General features: G+C 32.5%; 1 protein-coding gene across 3 annotated transcripts in view; it reads left to right on the top strand.

Annotated features, from left to right (window-relative positions):
• LOC130893656 (protein slit) overlaps positions 1 to 20,500 on the top strand; it is a 90,284-nt gene that overhangs the window by 67,510 nt on the left and 2,274 nt on the right. The window contains exons 1-8 of one of the 3 annotated variants that reach the window (XM_057799921.1): positions 1,720 to 2,058; positions 4,902 to 5,039; positions 8,752 to 9,031; positions 14,820 to 15,042; positions 15,208 to 15,344; positions 15,427 to 15,579; positions 15,649 to 15,829; positions 19,032 to 19,171. In XM_057799921.1, the coding sequence (XP_057655904.1) occupies positions 4,956 to 5,039; positions 8,752 to 9,031; positions 14,820 to 15,042; positions 15,208 to 15,344; positions 15,427 to 15,579; positions 15,649 to 15,829; positions 19,032 to 19,171 (1,198 nt within the window). In that variant the 5' untranslated portion in view covers positions 1,720 to 2,058; positions 4,902 to 4,955. Of the gene's footprint in view, positions 1 to 1,719; positions 2,059 to 4,901; positions 5,040 to 8,751; positions 9,032 to 14,819; positions 15,043 to 15,207; positions 15,345 to 15,426; positions 15,580 to 15,648; positions 15,830 to 19,031; positions 19,172 to 20,500 lie in introns of those variants that run through there. The other 2 variants (XM_057799922.1, XM_057799920.1) reach the window with 2 other exon arrangements.

Here is a 20,500-nt window from a genome sequence, read left to right as displayed (position 1 = left end):
TTCATAAACGTCATATAGATTGCACAATTGCAGTGCCATCTGTGTGTCGGTCACACCATATTTTAAGTGAGATACAGGTTTCCCTAGTTCAAAAATTGACTTAAATTGGCTAAGAAAATCACTATTCCTGCTTTAATTTGATCGAGTAATATTTTATTCCAATTCACTGCAAATCTCATATTTTTTAAGCTTCATTTTGTTATAAATTCTTATTTTAATTTGATGAAAAATGACGTTATCAGATTCAATTGCTTTTTTAAGTTTAATTTAGTCAAAACTGTTCAGATAGAACAAAAATAAAATTTTGTATATTCTGGTGAAAAATCAATATATAATTATTTTGACAAGTAAACTCTTTTTTCCTTGAAGATAGGAAAGGAAAATTCAATTTACATTCGGATCCCGCTGATAAATGATTTTATCACTTTGTTCATTGATTCTGGGAACATCAATTCGATTCAGGAGCGAATCTTTTGTTACATAATATCGTATTCGTACTATCGATTTCCTTTTTCGAACACCATCAATCTTTAATGCGCCACGAAGTGCCTCGATGAAAGATTCATGACATACAAGTTTGTCTTGAGCGTAAAACTTATATCCTTGATCTGCGTCAGTCCATTTTGTACTATAAAATAAATTATAGTTTGAAAAACTAAAAAACACGCTGTTACAGAATGAAAAACTGATTCTTGGTTCTAGAATGAAATTTACACATATATACAGACTCAAATATATTGATTACAAAGCGCAAAGTTAATTTGAAAATGTTATAAATAGAGCCTCACGCTTTTATAAGTTTCTCATCAATATTTTTAGTTACAAGCCAAAAATTACTCTTCACTTTTTAGTTTTTTAAAACTTCTCACTGTTCAATTCAACTTTAGAAGCGTGTTTCTCAGTGTTTTCAAACTGCATTTTGCTCTGATTGCTCTCATCTAATGTACTTCGCTTTATCTCTTCAAATATTCTTAAAGTAGTTCTCCTTCTTATAATGAATGCTCTGTACATGGGTGTAGATCCATACACTCTGAAAGCTTGGTCAGTGCGCCTAGATTTTACCAAGCAGAATTTTTTTCAATTGAATAATGTATTCAGTTCAATCTAAAGGAACTTTCGCAATCAGATCATCTTCCTGTCCGATCCGTTATCGTCCGGTTTAAAGAGCACATAGCTCATTTGAAATATGGACTGACCGAAAAATCGAGTATTGCCGATCATGCTGCCAGTCATAAATGACATAAATATTAATAATGTATCCAATAATAAATTGTTGGATGCATTTGAAAGCATTGATATTGCTAAATGTGAGAAAAGCTTAAATATGGACAGAGAGTTAATTCCTTTCTTCCCACAGTTTGCTCTCTGGATTTAATTTTCGCGAGAGAAGGTTTATTGGTAAGAAAATTCATTATAAAACAGGTAAGTCAAGTTATTAGGTTTTAGTTTACGATCGACTCTCTGAAGACGATAATTTGGTTACCGAAACGTGCGTTAGACAGTGTAATCGTGGTGTAGTAGTGGTGTAAACAGTGTATTCAGTAAGCAGTGAGGATTTTCTTTGTAGAAAAGTCGAAGTATATAAAATTCGGTACATTTTTGAAGCAATGGAAACTTCCTTACTAAATTTTCACAATATTTTGCAACCATTCTAGTTTCCCCTGTAATTTAACTACCTCTTACTGTATTGAAAGCAAGATATAATACAATTAAGAAAATAGTTGGTACTTTTATTCTGTAATATCAGGAGGAAATAGTCAATTTGCGCTGACACCATGTTCGAATCACTTTGTCCGAACTTCAAAGCAGTGTTTATTTATATCATGTTAAATATTTATTATTAGATGTTAATTTTTGAAAACAATCCAATGAATTTTTGTATCGCTAATCTTTTCGGGTGTATATCGAACTTGTAAAATAAGTTGAAACTCGTGTTGTTTGTATATTCGATAGTGCAGTTAATTCAGTGTATATTATCAAGTATTATTGATAACAAGGTATTACATTATTAGTAAATATATATTTTCATCATAAAAGTTTGAAAATACGATTATAAATGTAAGTATTTGAATTATTATAATGATTTTTATAAAATCAATATCTCAAAAGATATTTTTCCCCATTCAGTGTCTAAATAACGTCATTTATTACTGATCATTTGCTAAAATTTGATATTTAACACCTGTTTTTTCAAAAAATATTAAACTAGAAATCGATCAATTCAAATGTGCATGTTTTTCGAGGTTTATTTGATATTATACCAGTTTAAGTAGAGCTTACTACAAATCCAAATCAGAATCTTGTTCCTTTTTCCAGTTTTCAGGATTCAAGTTATTTATAGCCTCCAAAAACAACTGATTAACATCATGTGAACATTTCAAAAAAATTATTTTCTCAACTTTCCATACCATTTCAATCTGGTTTAATTAGCAATCATATGGTGGCGTTCTAATCACTAATCTATAATTTCATCATTTTTTTTCTTTATAAAGGGAACACCAAGAATGCAGTTCATCTTACATAGAACTGGGATGGATCTTAATATTCTTTAAACGCAGTATTCATGTTACTCACCGGAACGAGTAGACAATAAACCACCTTCAACAAAAACTTTTGAACTATTCCCCTTTCCTGTTGGTGCATTTGAACCTGTCTTCGATATGTAACAGCTTCATCTTACCAGAATTAATTCATGTTTCATCTAAATAAAATATATTTCTTTGATATCTCATTTATTTTATAGTTCTTAGGTGATTGCTCTGGAATGACTTTTCAAGCGAAAGCTTATTTCTCTTAATATTTTCCATAGTATGTTTCGAGTCAGTTCGAGGTAAACCTCATAATTTTGAACACATTTACTTTCCTTCGAGTTCTCTCTTTCAAATAATTCTTAATATGAAATTCTGGTTTCTTGGAGCTTCACGTGCTGTGAAACTCTTCAAATTTCACTTCTTTTATAACTCTGTAAATCGTAAATGTCATTTTGTCATAAAAAATTTTAAATAAGAAAGGGAGTCATGTGGAACCTCATTGGAAAGGTATTTTAGTCCTCTGTCACCGAAGATCTTCATTTTATGTTTCCTACGTCACCAGGTGTTGTGCTCTGGAGTTTTTTAGTCTTCCATCGTTCGATAGAATGTGGATAAAGAATATTTCAACAGAATCCTCTAATAAACAAATTATTCATTGAGTCGACAATACAGAAGATAGATTATAACTTTCCAGGATTATATTCGCCTGTCCAGATTTCCTACTATTCTCTCTATTATCCTGTATCCTCCACTTAAATGTGGAGGAGCTCATGATGTATCTAAATTCTCTAGTTAAGCTGAAGAATTTTCAAATTTACTGAAATACTTGAAACTAATTCTTTATAATTCTCAGTTTCCTGATTTTCTAAGGAAATTTTTATGAAAACAAAAAAAGGATTTTTGAGCTAGTACTTCTAATTTACTCATTTTTCATTATTGGCAATTAAAGTTGTTTCGAACCAGACCAACGTTCCCTCACATTTCCTTTATTTATTCACTGATTTCTTCTTAAACAAATTTTCAATCGAACATATTTCCAATAATTGAAGAGTAGTACAATTTTTAATCTTACTAGAACATTGACAATATCGTCATGTCCGATGTTTTATCCTGATGGCACATTTTGAATATCAACCAAAGTACTGATGCTGTGTGAACGAGGGATGGTGAAGAGAGAGAAATTGGAGTCACACATCGGTGTATTATCAGCAGACGCTATCGTGGTGACGATGTTAAGAACTACAACATTCAAGGAATTCTACGTACCAAAAAGGCTGACCTAGACCGGACAGCGATTCAAGCAAGAGAAAATAGAAGCGAGCACGAAGTGCGTAGTCTTTCAATGCTTTTTCGTCTTTTTAAACTGTCTTATTTCTACTTTTATATCGTTCATAATCTTTGTAAATCATACACATCATACCATATACAGATGTTAATCAATCGTGAGCTTTTTGGATTCTTTTTTTCTAACAGATATTGAAAATATAACTTCACCAAACCAGATAAGTCCGGAAAGTCATGTCGCTTACTTGAATGAAATTCCAATGCAAAAATTTTTAATTTTCAATCGAATAAATAATCACCTTCTCTATCAACAATATTTTGCCTTAAACATCAATTGGTTTTTGATTGAAATCATCTAAATGTTCAGCCATCAAGAAAATGTTGTAGGTGATAGGTATCTCTACTTCAAACCAGATACTTTCCGATTGTCTACAATGAAAAATTGAATTTACTCAATGCAAATCTTTCTTGGGATATAGACACTGTCTTTTGCAGCATTTTGGATTATCATATAGGAACGTATTTTTGTCTCCAACTCTTTCTACTTTCGAGAGATATGTCAATAATGTTTTCTTCTAAATTTTTGTCATTTTTTTCTTTAATACGTGTCCATATTTATCTCATTTTGTTTTCTCCATTAGTCTTTTTATTTGTTTCATCCTAATTGTAGTCAATTTCATGTTATTATTTGTATCGTTTTTGCATTGTGGATCTTATTTTTCACTTCAATGTCCTTACCTCTTCGAACTATGGTCAACTATGGTCCTCAGCTTATTTTTCCAATCTAATGTTGATGTTCTCATATGATCGAAGGTAGGTTAGGATATTGATGAGCTTGTTTGACATAGATTCGCTCCCACTTCTGCACTCAATAAGTCATTTTCTTATATTTTTGATCTTCCTGATCAATAGGACTTTGAGAGAACTAAATTAACTTAAAAAACCTTAGAAACGCAAATGTTTTGGTCCCAACTGTTGAATCACTTGTAAAAGTAACTTCTATTATAAAGAAATTTAGGATAACTCTTACTGTGAATTCTATTTAAGTTGTGGTATTACTTTCTATTGAAGATTTAATTGTTTCAGATTACATGTGAGCCGGTGAATATGGTATAGCCGGCAAGGTGGGTCGAAGAGAGTATGGCCAGAGTGCGGATGTTCAGATGGACTTGGGTTTGGGCTTGGACTGCGTTAGCTGGACTATGCGCTCTGGCCGCAACCGAGGTAGGCAAAAAATTGAATCCGCTAACTATTATTTGTTTTATCATACGAACCTAGCTTGAAGTATTAAATGTCAAATAAGGTTTTAATATTTTTAAATTTTGGTGATGGTATTATCAGTATATTATTTTAACAATTCAGAGTTCGGGAGGTGACGTAAATTACCACCAAGCATGCGACCATTCAAAATTTCTCCCCTCGTTTTTTCTTTCACGTGTAATTTCATATTTCTCGTTAAAAAAGATTTCAGAACTTTTTGCTTAACCGGGTTTTTTCATTATTTCAATTTTCATTATTTCAATTCTACTTTTGTGGAATTTATACTCAGGAAACGTTAGTTTGGAATGGGTAGAAGAAAAAACTCTCGCGGAAAATATATTTGTTAATTTTTCGAAGTATTTGCATCACAATTGTGGCAGTGTGTTTAAAATACTACTCGACCCTCTATAAAAACACATTCATGAATTGTATCAGCTTCCAAAACATATTCGAATCAAAGTTCATTCCAATGTTGCCAGTAATTATGGAATTCTGGATGTCTTCTACACTGCTGGTCAAAAGTTTTTGCCCACTTTATAGTTTGCGTTATAAGGAACAAATAAAAAGAATAAGATCGATTTTGGTCCATTGGTTAAGTTGAAGTCGAATTTGTCCCACAACAACTCTATCTGGTGGAGGTCGGACGACGGTAAATTATTACTTTCACTACATTTTTTCATTCCAATACTTTCAAATACTCTTTACACAGCTTTAAAGAATGCTTGGGATCGTTGTCATGCTGGAAGATAATTTTTATGCCAATCAGAAGCGGGCCAGAACGAGAGAATAAGTCCACATGGTTCTAAAATTCGTGCTTCTTCTTTATTGTTCACAAACACTCTTCACTTCGAACCAAAAATATAAAACTTTGACTATCTGCTAATCAGGAGTGGGCCAGAACGTGGTACATTTAATTTTAATATTTTTTTATAGCTTTGTTTCTACGAAATATCTTCAATTTCTACCAGGCCTCTAGTCGCCCTTCTTCCAAATATCATCAAAACCATCACCAAGCCTGCACCGTGTTTTACAGTCGATAATAAGTCCACATGGTTCTAAAATTCGTCTTTCTTCTTTCTTGTGCACATACACTCAAACATAAGACATTTTTGTTCCCTCCCGCTCTTCAATTTCTATGTTTTTTAGTCCACTGCAACCTCGTAATTCTCTCAATCTCCTTTTCACTGTAGAAGGACTCAAAGACAGATCCCCAGATTCAAGGATCTGAGGTTGTGAATCGTAGATCACGTTCATTTTCAACGGTTCTGGTTTCTCAAGGTTATCTTGAACGTTTTATACCGCTGCAGCTTTTGGTGGAACGTCACAAGATGTCTTTGTCCAAAATTTATACATAACACATTATTTTTTTGGTTTTTAAGACGTTAAGACCTTGGCTTGACAATATGGGGTGGATAAAAACTTTTGCTTGTGAATCTTGAACACAAATTTCTTTTCTGAACGAACGATAAACGAAGTCAGCTTCTTTTAAATACCCTGCATATCATATGATCGAATTGATTTTACTTACATACCTTCCTTTTTAACAAAATTTTCTCAATTTCTCGTATCGTTACCATATTCTGCTTCAGTTTATTATTATTATTATTATTTTCATATTCCCAACACACCTTCCGTGTTTTCGTGTAAAAATTATTTTTATTCTTTCGCTAAGAACCATATCGTGTTTTCAAAGCTATTTTTGAGTTAAAAAATACTTCATGAATTCATTTTATATATTTTTCTCATTATGTTGAGCGTTTATATCGATCCATACATTCAAATACGTCATTAGATTCTTTGGTTCATGTTCTTTGTGTCGATTTATTTTTATCTTTATTCTAGAATCACTAATCAATAAGACAAAAACATTAGAAACTATACAAGATGTCCCGCATAACAATCGACACAGAGCAGTTGCATTAATTTCTTTGCAACCCTTCAACTTAAAAATAACAAACTTGATACACTGTATGAGATTATTAAGGGCGTCAGGTTATGGTGGATAGTAGAAGATTGAACCATTCTGATGGGTTAATTGAGGGTATAATACTCAAATTATTATAATGTATTCAATGAGTGGAGAATTCTCGTTTTTTAATGTTGTAAATGAGTTTTTTAGCTTTTGAAATAACATTATTGAGAAGAAGTTTTTGGTTATTCAACTTTTCTTTGAAAAGTTTTACGAGAAAGTAAAAAATGTTTGAATTATCTTATCCAAAGTATAAAAATAGTAACTTTTAATTGAACTGATGAAAAAATTCTGTGAAATTAGAAGGCTAACCCCTCAGAATCTTTCGATCACCTTCTAGTTAATCAATGCCCTTAATAGTCTCCTCATACAGTTTACCAATTTTGATATTTTTCAGCTAAAGGTCTCCAAAGAAATTAATTTTTTTCGTTATTTTGGGAGCTACTTTAAGGCCCTAGAACTCCTCAGTTATGCAATGGGTTCAAATACGGGACACCCTATATAAGAGGATGGTTCCAGAAGTAACTGTCCCAACAAAGAAAATACAAAAATACAATAAAAATGAACAAATTTATTTATTTCTCATTTCAGCTCCATAAACTTTTTCCGGCGATGTTCAATTAGGCCGGTACTTTTTCATAATAAGAATCATCAAGCTCCTCAAAATAGACAACTGCCGGCGTCACTTCTTCATTATTGGAAAACCTTTGACCACTAAACCATTTTTTTAAGTCTGGGAACAGAAAATAATCCGGAGGGGGGGGGATTTTCCTGAAAATGCAAAAATTGTGTATCAAGCTATTATTAAATATTTATTTTTGAAAACAATACTCTTAGGCAAACGAAAGAAGTGTTAGACACTGTGTATGGAGATTTTGTACCATCATTTGCTCATTTGCGACCGTAGAACTGTGGACAGCTGTATGCAAACGTCGCAGTAGTTTCGGTCTGATGAAGATCTTCTGATACAACCGGCGATATCAGTGAAAAAGTTCACCAAGTGGCTACTGGATAATCGTCAAATTAAGGATAGATACATAATAGACACTATTGGCATAAAATTGCAAAAAAACAACCGCATTTGAAAAAAAAATAAAGTGCTTCTTAACCAGTACAACGCGTCTCCTTACAATTTGGTAATAACCATTGCTAAGTGCTTGATTACCTATCGTTTTCACCAGATCTAGACCTCAACGATTTTTTCCGATCCCTAACATAAAAAGTATTATTTGGAACGATTGAAAAGATCAAGGAACAACTATGACACATTTGTTTTTAATACACCCTCGAATATCTAACAAAGTAAAAACGAAATTAGACAGTAACATTATCGGTACATAAAAACATTCGATTCTGGATGAAAAATCTGGTGAATGAAATAAAATCGACCATTGACTAAGAGGTTTCTGAATGCGATTTTCGTACAAGGTCGGGAGCTAACATTGTTCACATCAATTCTCCTTGTTTTGAAGTATTTGACAGTATCGTTAATTATGGCACTACATTCTGAATCTGACTAAAGCTGCACTGCATATGAAGCTTTTCAGTTGGAGTTTCAATAAGCTCCCTAATTTAATTGTAAATATTTGCAAACAGGTTCATCTGAAAGGCATAGTGAGGACAAAAACACGAAAATCATCGCTCATATTCAATGTTTTGTGTTTTAAAAATCAATTAAAAAGTACTGGAATTATTATTTTGTTACAGAGTCAACAGCAATGCCCCCCGGTAGGCGAGATAGCACCGTGTTCCTGTACGGTAAAAAAGAACGGCCTGGATATTCTCTGCGAATTCACTGATCAGCAACACGTCAACGATGCCATGGGCAAACTGAAAGGAAAGTCTCTGGTCATTTTCTATTTGAAACTGAGACATAATAACCTAAAAAAATTGACCGGTTTCATTTTCTTGGGTTTGGACATCAGGCATCTTACAATCCATAATAGTAGTTTATCTGTCGTGGAAGAAGCATCACTTAGTTCTATAGGTGAGTTTAAATTGGGATCGTGCTTGTCCACTGTCGTAGTTTCATTGGTGAACTTATTGGGATCGAAACAAAAACATTATAACATTATAAAGAATTATAACCATGAAAAAAATAATAAAATATTAATTTAAACCTGTAGTTGATATTATGCTTGATTAGAACGATGAGAAAATTATTCAAATTCAATCATTTTTATGGTGTTGTTGAAAAAACGAATAGAATTTGAACTGTTAAATCTTTATATGATAATTTATGTTAGAGCTTGAAGAGAAAGATCATGTAGTAACACCAGCAGAAAATTTGGATGTAATATTTAACACAAAACACATTAAGTCGTGTAACTAACTAAGAAAAACACTTTTTTCACCAAAAATCTATTTTATTCATCTCCTTCAAGATAGATACAATAATTCCAACTTTTCGATGTCATAATTGTAAAAGGATTTGCCTCAAAATAGTTTTCAGTTTTAGCAATTGCTTCTTCATTCGAGATGAATTTCGTACCAACGAGCATTTTTTTTGAGATCAACGAATAGCCAGTAATCACTGGGGAACATATATGGACTATAAGGTGGATGAAGAATCAATTTGAAGTGTAACAGTGAAACAGTGGTTTTTTCTTCGACATATAAGGCCGTTTTTCCTTGATTTTGCGACGACTCTATCTATTATTCGCTACTGACTTTTTCTCTCTTTTGGATGTAGTTGATGAACAATATTCCATGCGCATTCCAATAATCTGAAGCCATAACCATCCTAGATGATTGTTGTGCCTTTGGACACTTCTGAGATGGTTTACCGTCTGCAGTCCACTAAAATGATGATCGTTTTCATTCCGGCATGAAGTCATAACGTGTAAACATGACCAAACATTGCTCTGTATCATCAACTCATTGTTGTTTTTGATCAACTATGATTAAACGCGACACCCACTTCGAAAAATGCTTTCTCATAGTCAAATATTCATCCACAATTGTAAACACAATGCTTTATAATATCTCTACGACCTCAGCTACCTCACGCAATGTCAATTTACGATTTGATATAACCAATTTGTGGAGTTTTTGATGTTTTATGGAGTAACTACCTCATTTGGACGATCAGAACGTTCACTATCATCGATGTCTGTACGACCACGTTCAAAATCTGGACAGCATTTTTTGTCATCAAGAAGCAATGATAATATAAACACCCGAAATTGTTTTGAATTCACTGTTTTGAAAAGTAGCTTAACTTAAATGGCTGTCACTTTTTTCTGACTAATTTAAATGTCATGCAACTTTATACATAATCTTTTCAAAGTTGGTACTTCATAAACTTCATATAGATTTGACAATGGCAGCGTCATCTGTGTGTCAGTCACACGACTTATTGAGTAATGTTATAGTCAAGAAGTTGTGCTTACCAAGAATGTAAATATTCTATGTTGTGGTGCTAGGACAGCACTTAATATGGGTCTTTCAACAATTCAAAAATCTACTAGCAGCAAATGGTTTGCACAATGAATACTGCGAATAACTGTTAGTAATGCATATAGGTTGAAATGTCAACGTTTTGTTTTTGTGACAGATATGTTATACAGCTAAGCTGCTATGGAGTACGGAAAGAATTTAATCATTCAATTGATTTAAAGTGAGGGATTGTAAAAGTTGGTGTAGTTATTTGTCTGCAACGACCATAGCTAAGCTGTTCTCCGGATAAGGCAGAAATCTAATGTCCATTACTTATCGTAATACTCCTGTTTGGAATGCTGATTGATTCGAGGGCAACGTCAAACTTTATGATGACAATGTCAATTTTGACATATTCACATCTAAAAACTTGAGTAGCAACCCTCGTATCAGTAAATCATTTTACAGTCTTTCAACTCAACAAAAATGGTTGAAAGTAGGAATAAATTTGAAAGGAAATGTTTGTACATTTCGACATATCTATTCTTATCACGTAAATCCTCTGAAAACAAACCAGATGTGATGCGTCCTAAAGGACAGGGTGAAAACTATTTCTAGTCCGATCAGTCGTAAAAGCGTCTGCATGTGAAAATGATGTAAATCGATCGTTTCCAATGCTATTAAGGTTCTCAAATGTTCGGTTTAAGGAGTTTGCTCTATTTAAAGTGAAATGAGTATACAGGGTTTTTCAGAAGTTCATGTGTAAGAACTAAATTCTTATATTTTATGGAAATCTTTTAGCGGATGGTAAAAAATAAACATATACTTCATCCCCTATATTTTAACACGTTCTTCTTTGATAATTACTTACCTATGAAATTTTAAATGAGAAGAAGCTTTATTAATTATTGCAGTAGTACTAAAACTGAACATTTTCAAGTTAAAAACAAAACGTTGAATGTCATTTTTCATGATGTGATTTGTACTAACACATAATAAAAACTAGTGTGATTCTTTATATCTATCATAAGTTAACCATAACTTAGGCTTCGCTCTATGGTGCTTTTCTCCTCTTTTTGTACTTCCATGTATACTTGTATGTATACATGTATACTTTAGATACTCTTGAATATCATCCAGTATTTCGAATCGTTAGAAAAACGAACAAACGTTTTAAGTATTGCAGAAGAGAGAAATTTGTTTGCAACAATAGTGGGAAATAAAAATAAACTGAAAGTACATCTCAAGAGGCAAAGCAACAAAAGAAAAAGATAAGATCAAGTCTTAAAGATTTTTATTGATTGAATTCCATACTTTTGCATGAAATTTTGGTTTCTATAATATCATAAATATTGTGAAATTATTAACAACGTCAAGATGAAACTGCAGAGTCTAACGAGGTAGTTAGAAAAAACTTTTTTTAGTGCAGTCATTAAAGCGTTATTGCTCCGAATTTTTTTATTTTTTTACAGTGAACCGATTTGCATGAAACTTTTGAATTAGTCTCATCTTCCCCTTAACTTCAAAAGTAAAAATAATCTGAGCTGCGTATCCACCCTGAGGGTGGTACATTTTTTTCTCAAAATAACCTCGGATATCGATAGAAAGCCTAATTTTGAGAAAAAAATATTCTATAAAGTTTTTCATAAAACCCAATACTTTTCAAGTTATTGGCAATTGAAAATTCGGAATTTTTTCACGTTTTTCATCGGTTTTTTGCAAATATCTTCAAAAATATGCATTTCAATGAAAATTTTATGATAAAAAAATTATAGCAGGTAAACAATTGAACAAATTGGTTGTTTATAGAGAGTTATAAGTGCAATATTAAGCGAGATATTAAAGATCAAAGCCGTTTTATATTTTATCTGAAATTTAATCGATGTATGCCATCTAGTGGCGAGCAGATACATTTTACTTATTCTAAGGAAATGGGATGTTGTAGTGCTTAAAATAAGCTTTAAAATGAGCACTGTTAAAAATCTTTTGCACGTAAAATGAGTGAGCTGTAATGCAAATAAGAGGAACATCTAATGGTTTTTTTCTTTTAAATCAATGCCATTTCCACCAAAATTAAACATTAATCGTATTCCGTCCAGAATTAACTTTAATATAAAGAGTTTGATGGATTCTAGCAGTTTGACTGCTTTAGGACATGAAGAGTTAACTCAATCTATCAAAATATCCAAAGTGATAAATCAAATGTATCAAAAAATAAGAAATATCTCGCCGTACATTTGAATCATTACCTTTTAATAACAATCTCTACAAATTTTGACCCTGATGTCAAGAAACTGACGCTACAAAAACAAACTCAAGTTTCATACTATTATTGACTTTTAATTTACAACCACTTACATTTGAAATTTAACTACGAGCACATTGATAATGCATATTCTAAGAATATTACAGCAAACAGAAAGTAGGTTCAGCAGTAATCGAAAGTTTTGAATTTACTTTAAAACCAGTGATCTGAACAGATAAAAATTCTCAGTAGCATTCGTTGGATATACTAGAGTTGTACGTGCTTCGCATATATTTGAAAAATAGCTACTGTTCGTTCTTTTTCAGACAAAACATCCAGGCAATAATCAATCACCATTCCTTTCATGACCTGATTGTTTTTTCCCGGGAAAATCAATCAAGAATCCAATCGGGAAAATATTACCAAAACAAATGTATGTGCTTTTCATCGCGTCTTCCGATTGATGCAATTCCTAGCCATATACATGGATTTGCGTGTTTGATTTGAAACGTGTACGTCAAAAATATTAAAAAAAAAGAGTTGTATCACCCAAAGGAAATCGAGCGAACGGAATGACATTGAAATTCTGGATATATAACAGGATATTGAAAATTTGCGTGGTATTGAAACTCGTGAAAGGAAAATAGGTTTAAAAACAATTCATTTTTGACGAGAATTAGTTAGAAATATCATTTTTTTGCTCAACCTCCATCTTCTTTCTTGATTGTTGAGGATTGGATGACTGAACTTTTGAGTGATCGTATTGTTTCATACACTGAATATTAAATTTCTGTGAGTCAGATCGGGTGGATACGGTGGTTGGACAACTAATTCTAAGTACATTTCTTGAGCCTGTCGAAGACTTCAGTTTCACAACGCTTTCTCTAAGTAGTTCTTTTAATAGTGCTCTTGTAATTAGTTTTTAGGTTCTTTTTTTTTCATAATTGTTTTCAAGCTATCTACTACATTTTTGGTGGTAACCAAAATGATTTCTTTGTTTTCGGCTGTTCATTTTTCTTCAACAAAGTTTTTTGTGACTAGTTCTTCAGGTTCTGCAGAGTGTATCATTTTTTGTATATTACTTTTCATCCAAGCTCCTTCATCTTTATTTATTGTTGGGGAAAAATAATTTATCTTTTTAGAAGTACTACTGTTTTCCAGATCAAATATTCTGTCATCGGAGCCAGATATGATGAATGGGCAATGAATGGTTAGTGCACAACCAATTCGATAGGAAATTCTTGTTCTGGTGAAAACTTCCATAATCAACTTGATACTTTTAGAATGCTTTCTTGATCTTGGTAGTTTTTTAAATACTAAAATCGTATCTAGGTGCTTTTTTTGTTTATGTTTGTTTTTGATCTCTCTACTATATTTTTTGTGGTAACCAAACTGATTTCTTTGTCTTCGGCTGTTCATATTCCTCCAACAAAATTTTTTGTGGCTAGTTGTTCAGGTTTTTTGCATATCACTTCTCCCCCAGCCTCCTTCATCTTTCTGTATGGTTGGGGTTAGAATAATTTATCTTTTTAGAGGTACTGCTGCCTTCGAGACCAAATATTCTGTCATCGGAGCCAGATATGATGAATGGGAATGAATGGTATTTTCATCTTTGCTCATTTGTTCACCTCCAAAAAAGTTTTTTGTAGCTAGCTCGTCAAGCTCTACATATCGTTTTTGCTGAACTTTTCTCCTAAGTGGAGAATAAATATCCTTGGCGGTTGTATAGTTTCACGTAATTTTTAAAGAAGATGCTATCCGAGAATTTCCTCAGGTGAGATAAAGATCGCATGTTCTTTGTAGATATACGTAAACCTTTAGTGAACCAGGATGCTTATCTTTAAAACGCCTGAGGGGAAAAATTATATGCCAGACTAGATACTGTTTTCAAAGATCTAGAAAATTCGAACACCACGTCATTAGAGAGCATGTTCCAGTCAGTTGTTTTACAACTGTGCTTGAAGTTTTGAAAAATTTGCGTGAAGCATTTTTAGTATTGGATTTTACCGAAAATTTTGACTTCAATTAAAGACTAGAAATACTTCAGATTCCATTTGCATTCGACACCTGATTTTGATTTTAGTTCTGTCGCTACATCTCTCAATATTTTAGTCATGAAACTCATTTTTGAAAGAATTTATGTTTGTTTAAGGAAAAATGTTGACCCAATTAGACGTATCACAAAATAGTTTAACGATGGTCCCATCGGCAGCTTTCAGAAATCTCAACCAATTGCTTATTTTGAATATGAATCACAATAAAGTGACCAGTCTCCATGCTAAAGCTTTTCAAGGATTGGATACTTTGGAAATACTCACGCTTTATGAAAATAAGATAACTAACATCGACATTGACGCTTTTGTAGGACTCGAAAAGTATGTATAAATGTCATTTTGTACTAAAAAAATCATATTTAACGCATCTTTTTCTTTCTATAGATTAAAATTGATAATGTCTAAAGCTCGTTTGATGGAAGTTCAACATTATTTTTTACTAATTCGCAAAATTTTTGTATTAATTTCCTGGATACTTTGTTATAGGAAACTGAAACGACTGAATTTGGGTGGAAATGGTTTAACTTCTGTACCTCAGAAGTCCCTTGCAATTTTAGATATGCTGAAGAAGTTGGAAATGCAGGAGAATAGGATATCTGAAATAAAGGAAGGTGATTTTTATGGTAAGTACTTTTTTCAAATTCCGTATACCAAAATATTAATTTAGTCATGTTTGATTTCTATTCATCAGATACATGTTTTTAGGTCTTAAAAATTTGGATTCGTTAGGTTTGGCTCATAATAAATTACGAAAAGTTCCAGCAAAAGTATTTTCACATCTGACGATGTTGAATTCCTTGGAATTAGAGGGAAATAACATCGACACAATTGATCCAGAGGCTTTTGTAGGACTAGAAGGTAAAGGATAACTTCAAAAAAATTATTTATGAATCATGAGAAATCCTTAATCTTTCTGTTCATTGGTAGGAAATCTTCAGTATCTTCGACTAGGCGATAATAACATCCACACAATTCCAACAGATGCACTGAAAGAACTGCACCGGTTGCGTCATTTGGATTTGAGATCGAACAACATCAGTTATATAGCAGAAGATGCCTTTTCAGGATATGGAGACTCGATAACTTTTCTAAATTTGCAAAAGAACGAGTAAGTGATAATAAATTTCAATCATTCACTGTAATATGTACTGGATACTGAATTACATTGGATTTCATCACAAATCAGATTAATGAAGCAGTTCCTTCAGGACGCTCGCCCTATTTTCTTCAGACACTTTTTAACAAAGATATGATGACCTTTGTAAAGAGATAGAAGTCGCAGGGATCAAAATCTAACGAATAAGGTCGGCGGTCTATCACTAGGATGTTGTACTTGGATAAGAAACCTCTTAATGCAGACAATGCGAAATGAATCACCAGTTTTGGGCACACTTTTCGAATGTTAAAATTTTCATGTCAAATATCAGCACTCATTTTCGTGATATCCAAGAAACTAATGATATTATGACGTTTAGATGGTTTTCTATTTACTTTTTTCTGGCAAATCGTTAGTAATATCATCAGTACTTTCGAAGTCTGAATAGTAATTTCTTCTTTCAACAACATTGAATCAATTTTGTAAAGAGCGTCATTGAACATTATGTGACAATTGAGGAAGAATTGGCAATCTTGCGTAGTTTTTGATTCAAACATCAAAATGGCAATTAATTGAAATCTTGCAGCCTCCTGCAGTTGGTGCTTTGAGTTCGCTGAACTATCTAAATGTGTTCGACGGCCATTTTCAATTAGTTTTGGTAAACTTTATCTTCAATTAGGCACGTCTCATCATACCAGTACCTGGCCTGACCTAGATTTGGCGGAAGTTGCTTGAAAAATACAACTGTATCAGAAAGTACACAATCTATACAGCATATGTTTCAAGTTTGAAGACGCCACGTTTAGTGTAAACATGGGAAAAATTGGTCGACGTTATGTGATACAACAGTTTTATTTGAAAGGCATTAGCCCAATATAAAAGTTGATCAACTAGATTGTACTCTGGGTGAGACTCCTTCTTCGTTATCAATAGTAAACTATTGGATAGCAGAGTTTAAGCCAGGACTTACGACCTGCGAAGACCAGCATCGCAGGGGTCGACCAAATGAGGTGACGACTCCAGAAATATTGAAAAAAATCTATAAAGCGGTACTGGATGATCGTCGACTGAATGTGCGGGAGCTAGCAGACATAGTTGGGCATTTCAAAAAGTGCGGTACATTCCATATTAATTGAAAATTTTGACAAGAAAGAATACAAAGACCATGTCATTCATAGGCAAGGCATGGAGTCGGATTTTTTGGGTTAAGCCTGTGATAATTTTTATTGGGTTTCTATAAAAAGGAAAGATTATCAACAGCGAGAAATCAAGCAAAAACATCCGCATTTGGTTAAGAAAAAAGTGTTTTTCATCAAGACAATGCACCAGCTAATGAGTTTGAATTGTGTCGGGTATTCCTGGAACCATCCTCGTACAAAAATTCCTGTTAATGAATCTCTATGTATCTGTTTCGTATTTCGTGAATCTTTCAATTTCTGAAACTTCTGTGGGTGTTCAAAAACCACCATATATTCATGGGATTGATAAAATTATTAAGAATATTTGTTTTTCCCATTATTTGGAGCAGTGTATATCGATCAGCTGGACATATCGTCGTTAATTTTGTAGGTGAAATGAACAGTTCACGTGAGAGTGCTCGATTTAACCCAATTACAAATATACGTGTTTTCCCATTACGCTATGTTGACATATTATGTTATCAGCATATAATTGAATAAATACTCTGTATACTCAATCGTATAGTTTGACAATGAATAAACGGTATTGTAGTAATAAGTCCATCAATTTTAATTGAACAATCGTTGAAATGGTGATACTGAATACTTGTAATTTTGTAAATTATACGAGAAAATGTTGAGAATGGATGAAGTAACATAAAATTACAAGTGCGAGATCTTGCACCATCAACAATCAACTAAACTTCATTTACGCATGCTTTTGATGAAGAAATATTGCGTCTTGCATTGCATTGCACGTTGTCTTGCATCATGTTAAGCGGCCTTTATAGTATTTTATAGTAGAAAATATTTTTCGTTACGATGTTGTCGCCAATATAGGACAATCATCACAATATTGCATAAGCCGATTTAGAAGTCATCAATATCATGACGAAATAGCATATATTCTATTATAAAAATATGAAATATAATCAACTACAATGAACTGTTCATGAAACTAAATTAACTCATTCAAACTAAATTTTTTATATATAAAAGTCACTGGTTTAGTAATCAAAAACAATTCGAGATATTCAGGATAGTTTCTTTCAAAAATATTTATTTACGAGTATTATTAAATTAATAATTTACAAAAATATTTAGTAATAAGAATTAGGAATGTAGCTACCGCCGTATCAGTCGTAAAATTAGTGAAATGTTTTCATTTCAACTATTTTGGATACAACACAAGATTTGTCAAAAATTGACCAACTTTCAGTAGTTTTTCGATACATCTCGATAACAGAAAATGATGATAATGTACCTAAAGAATTAAAAATCTGTGAGTCCTTTTTGGGGTTTATAGCACTATCCGATTCCAGTGCAGAAGGACTTGAAACTCAAATTTTAAAAAGCTAACGAAGCGTTTTTTGGTGAGTTATCACGAGATGAGAGAATTTCAGACCCGGAATTATATTTCAAAGTCAATGTATTCTATTGCTGTTTGGATATATTAATTTCTTAAAGTAAACAAATTATTGAGAGCCTTTGTGGCCTGAGTAATAAGTATTACAACCGGAGAAACTCCTATGTTCTTCAAACGAAGTGATAAAAAATGCTTCCGGAAAACTGTCGGCTAAATACAGTAAAGACATCTCAGTTAATCTTTATAAGCAATTTATTATTCTGAAAACATGCTTAAAATCTGAAATTAAAAAAATTCATTTCATTAAGGAACTCATGGAATTATTGCTGTTAAAATTCAATAGCCTTTCATCAAATTTTCCAGAGATAATAACAGCATGCTTTCTATTCTTGACACTTCCAGTTACGACTGCAACAGCTGAAAGAAGTTTTTCAAAATTAAAACTGATAAAAAATCACTTCGATGGGGCAGAATTGTCACTATTGTCTATAGAGGCAAAAATGTTAGAAATATCGAAATCGTCTTCAGCTATAGAGATGATTCAATAAATCAATTTGCCGAAAAAAAGGCAAGAAAAGTGTACATTTAATTTGAATTGTTTGGCTAGCTCACTTTCTAGGAGTGAGCGATAATTTCTTTTGTAATAAAATTCGAAAATTTTCATTTTCAGTATAAGAACATTGAGTGGTATGGTTTTCGAAAATCTGAATTCTCTAGAAACACTCAATTTACAAAACAACAAACTGATGCATGTTCCTGAAGATGTAATGGATCCTGTTTTAGATACTCTCCGAGTTGTTGATATAATGGGTGAGTAAACTAATTATTAACAATAAAAACATATCTGATATCATGATTACATTATAGATTATAAATAAAATGATAGTAGTTTAACAAAAACTTTCTTTCTATGTAATTTGGAACGTAATTTTGAATATTTTGAATTAATGATTGAATGAATTCTACACATCGTTAAAATATTTTCTACCACAATTCCCTTAACTGTTATAAATGGAGAACAGAATAAAATCATTGATCCACAATTTGATCTTTCTAGTGGTAATAAGTGCCACTAAAAGATTTTGAGTGATAAAAGAGATTCGTGTGATACCAAATTTGAACGGAAGATAAATCTGGCTAATACGTTGACTGGACGATGACTCTCGTTTCGTATCTGGCCAAAATACCAAACAAAATCATGCTGGAATGTTACGTTATGGAAAAGCCATGAATTCTCTAAGTAAACGCTTTAAATATCCAAGTACTACTACGTATTCATAGTTCGAAACTTTGGAACGAGAATTGGGGGACTTTCGGTTAGTTCTTTCGATTAAGTTTCATTTTTGAGCACCACCAAAACACGAATATAAAAAATACTTACATTACTAAAGCTTGTTTAAACACTCTATTGGATGTAGATGTAGAAACAATTTATTTGAAATTTATGTTACCCAGCAACTTATTGCTTTCTAACGACACTGAAATTGGTATAATAGAAAGAGTAAGAAAGTAGCGTGACTGCTGTCTGATAAAACTGCGAAAGTAAAATAGCTTTTGTTGTTGTATAAATACAACGAGAAAAGTTTTTGAATACAGAACACCTCAAAAATTTGATCACGAACAGGATAAAGGACACTGAATATAGGAAAATCAATTGGCTCAAGTTAAGGTGGTGGTAGAAAGAAATCTCCCAAATAGAAATTAATCTTTTGAAAAGTGAAATTTCGGGGTACTGAGCATTGGACATCTCGAAAAAGACCTGTGAAAAATCTAGGCCAGGGAGAGGCGTGAAAGCTCAAACTATATTGTCTGTACAGACCAAAAAACAGATGACTTTCAAAAATAGAAAGACATGTTGTCCCTACACCCTGAAATACTCCCTATTTATCATAGATACTTCAAAAACTTGTCATAAAATCATCAAACCCAAGGCAACGAAGCAATTGAAGGAAATGACACAGATGATAAGTCCTTTTATATTAATAAACTTTTCTTTTCAACAAAGAAATGATATTTTTTCATATTTCTAATTTGATCTCGAGGAAGTAAATACTTGGAGTTGGTTCATTATATTTCTAAAATTGTTCAGAGTACATTTGATCCAAGTCCAATAGTTTGAGTTTTATGGGATTTTAACAC

Source organism: Diorhabda carinulata, chromosome 5 (assembly GCF_026250575.1).
Source record: "Diorhabda carinulata isolate Delta chromosome 5, icDioCari1.1, whole genome shotgun sequence".
Classification (NCBI taxonomy): Eukaryota; Metazoa; Arthropoda; class Insecta; order Coleoptera; family Chrysomelidae; genus Diorhabda; species Diorhabda carinulata.
This window is presented reverse-complemented; position numbering and strand designations above follow the sequence as displayed.